The sequence below is a fragment of the Suncus etruscus genome, chromosome 9 (genome assembly GCF_024139225.1).
Source record: "Suncus etruscus isolate mSunEtr1 chromosome 9, mSunEtr1.pri.cur, whole genome shotgun sequence".
NCBI classification, from domain to species: domain Eukaryota; kingdom Metazoa; phylum Chordata; class Mammalia; order Eulipotyphla; family Soricidae; genus Suncus; species Suncus etruscus.
The window spans coordinates 98,785,376-98,787,676 of NC_064856.1; the positions used below are offsets into that span (position 1 = coordinate 98,785,376).

At 32.9% G+C, this 2,301-nt stretch overlaps 1 protein-coding gene across 1 annotated transcript; it reads right to left on the reverse strand.

The window, feature by feature from the left end:
- Positions 1-807: 807 nt before the first annotated feature.
- Positions 808-1,740, reverse strand: LOC126017783 (olfactory receptor 4C11-like). Its single transcript, XM_049779836.1, has one exon. The coding sequence runs from the start codon at positions 1,738-1,740 to the stop codon at positions 808-810; it is 933 nt and encodes a 310-aa protein (XP_049635793.1).
- Positions 1,741-2,301: the final 561 nt, after the last annotated feature.

Below are 2,301 nucleotides of genomic sequence, written 5' to 3' on the forward strand. Positions count from 1 at the left end.
TAAAATTCCAAGAAATATTTCTTGTTAATATATATAAGAGTATAAATATATTACCTGTCATAATTTATTGACTGACATTGTAGCCCACTTGTTAAGCTCCTGTTTTGTAAACTCAAACTCTGATGACTTTTCAATGTTTATGTTTGATACTTCTCTCTTTGTATAGCTTCTTCATTTGTAAAATAGGAATAACACAGAATCTGTATCTTATATAGTTCTAGAATCACTTTAACTACCAAAATCTTTAATTATTTCTTATCGTTTTATTATGACACCTTTTATATTTTACACACATGATTTTACACACATGGATGAAATATTTAGCATCAGAATTTCTTTTTCTGTTTTCTTTTGTTTTGTTTTCTTTTGGGGGGCCATACCCGTTTGATGCTCAGGCTAAGCACTCAGAAATTGCCCCTGGCTTGGGGGGACCATATGGGATGCCGGGGGATCAAACCTTGGTCCTTTCTTGGCTAGCGCTTGCAAGGCAGACACCTTACATCTAGCGCCACTTCACTGGCCCCCAGAATATTTTTTGCTCTTCAAGAACAAGCATGTATTCCAAAATCATTAGTCTGATTTGTTGGATATTTTTCTGCTTTATTAAATGCATCAATATTTATAGCAGTGACCATAGTATTTCTTGCTAAAATAATAATAATAATGATGTCCTTTATTGTTCTTTCCTCAGATTAATTAAAATCACAAAAAAGCAAGGTAAATGTATGTTTGATTAAGTTGTATTATTAGTTAAGATATTCATATTTGAAAATCATGCATTTATAATTAGTGAACCAGACCCTTTATTCATCCTTTACTTGCTGAGGTAATTTTGATAAGCCACAATTTTTTCATGGCATTTTTCACCTCTGCATTCCTCAGTGTGTAAATTAGTGGGTTGAGAAAGGGTGTTCCAATAGTATAAAATACTTCCACCATCTTGTCTGCAGCAAAAGTGATTGGAGGACGTGTATATATAAATATACAAGGACCAAAAGATAATATTACCACAGTGACATGAGAAGTACAAGTGGAGAGAGCTTTTTTCCTCCCTTCTGCACTATGGTTTCTCAGAGAGTGCAAGATAACAAAATATGAGAACATAAGAAACACAAAGCCAATTGTACAAAGTGCTCCACTGTTAGACACCAACAGAAGATTGATCTCATATGTATCCATGCAAGCAAGTTTGAGCAAGGGTTGCAAATCACAGCAGTAATGATCAATCTCATTGGGTCCACAGAAAGGTAACTTCAAGGCCAATATAATCTGAGTTATAGAATGTATAAAAGAACCTATCCAGGAGAAAATAATCAATATGATGCAAACCTGACGCCTCATGATGGTTGGATAGTGCAAGGGTTTACAGATGGCCACATATCGATCAACAGCCATAAGTACAAGGACAAAAATTTCCATGGCACCAAACAAATGGAGTGCAAAGACTTGAGTCATACACTCATTATAAGATATGAACTTTGTTGTGGAAAGGGAATTCACGATAAGTCTTGGAGCAATAGAAGTTGAAAAGCAAAAATCAACAAGGGACAAATAAAACAAGAAGAAGTACATAGGGCTCCCGAGTGTCCTGCTGAACTTTATGGTCATAATAATAAGCAAATTGCCTATCACAGTTCCTACATAGAAAATGAAGAAAATTGCAAACACTATCTTCTGTCTCACAGGATCTTGGGTCAAACCTAATAGTATAAATTTATTTATACTGCTGTTTTGTTTCATTGTTTCATTTAATGTCAAGAAAATACACGATGAGAATAGTCAACCTAGAAAAGAAAAAAATGAATTAATGCTATATTTAGAGGTCCAATACATAGGCATAATAATGCAAAATCTGTATATCTGCAAGTTATCATCTAAAATCTGTATTGATATATTTTAATTTAACATGTATCATACTATGCATTAAATTTATTTACCAAGTCAATTATTACAACAGTAAACATATAAATAAGCAGAAGAAAATAATTCTAGAGGCTGTCTGTTACTTTAGGGCAATAGATATAAATGGTTAATATCTTGAACTAACATCTCCCATTAGTTTTTCAACAAAGACCTTATTATAGTGGATTGCAAAAATAGAGTAACTTACACATCAATTACTACTAGTTTATCATTTTAATTTACTTAAACATGATAATCCAATACAAAATTTTCTAATGAATTCAGGATACTTAAGAACTAAGTGCCGACCTTTCTAGATGTAAAGTGTTTTCCTTAATGAAAATTCAATATGCGCTGACAATCAAATGAGAAAGTATAAGGAGTAGTAGAGAGGGAAGG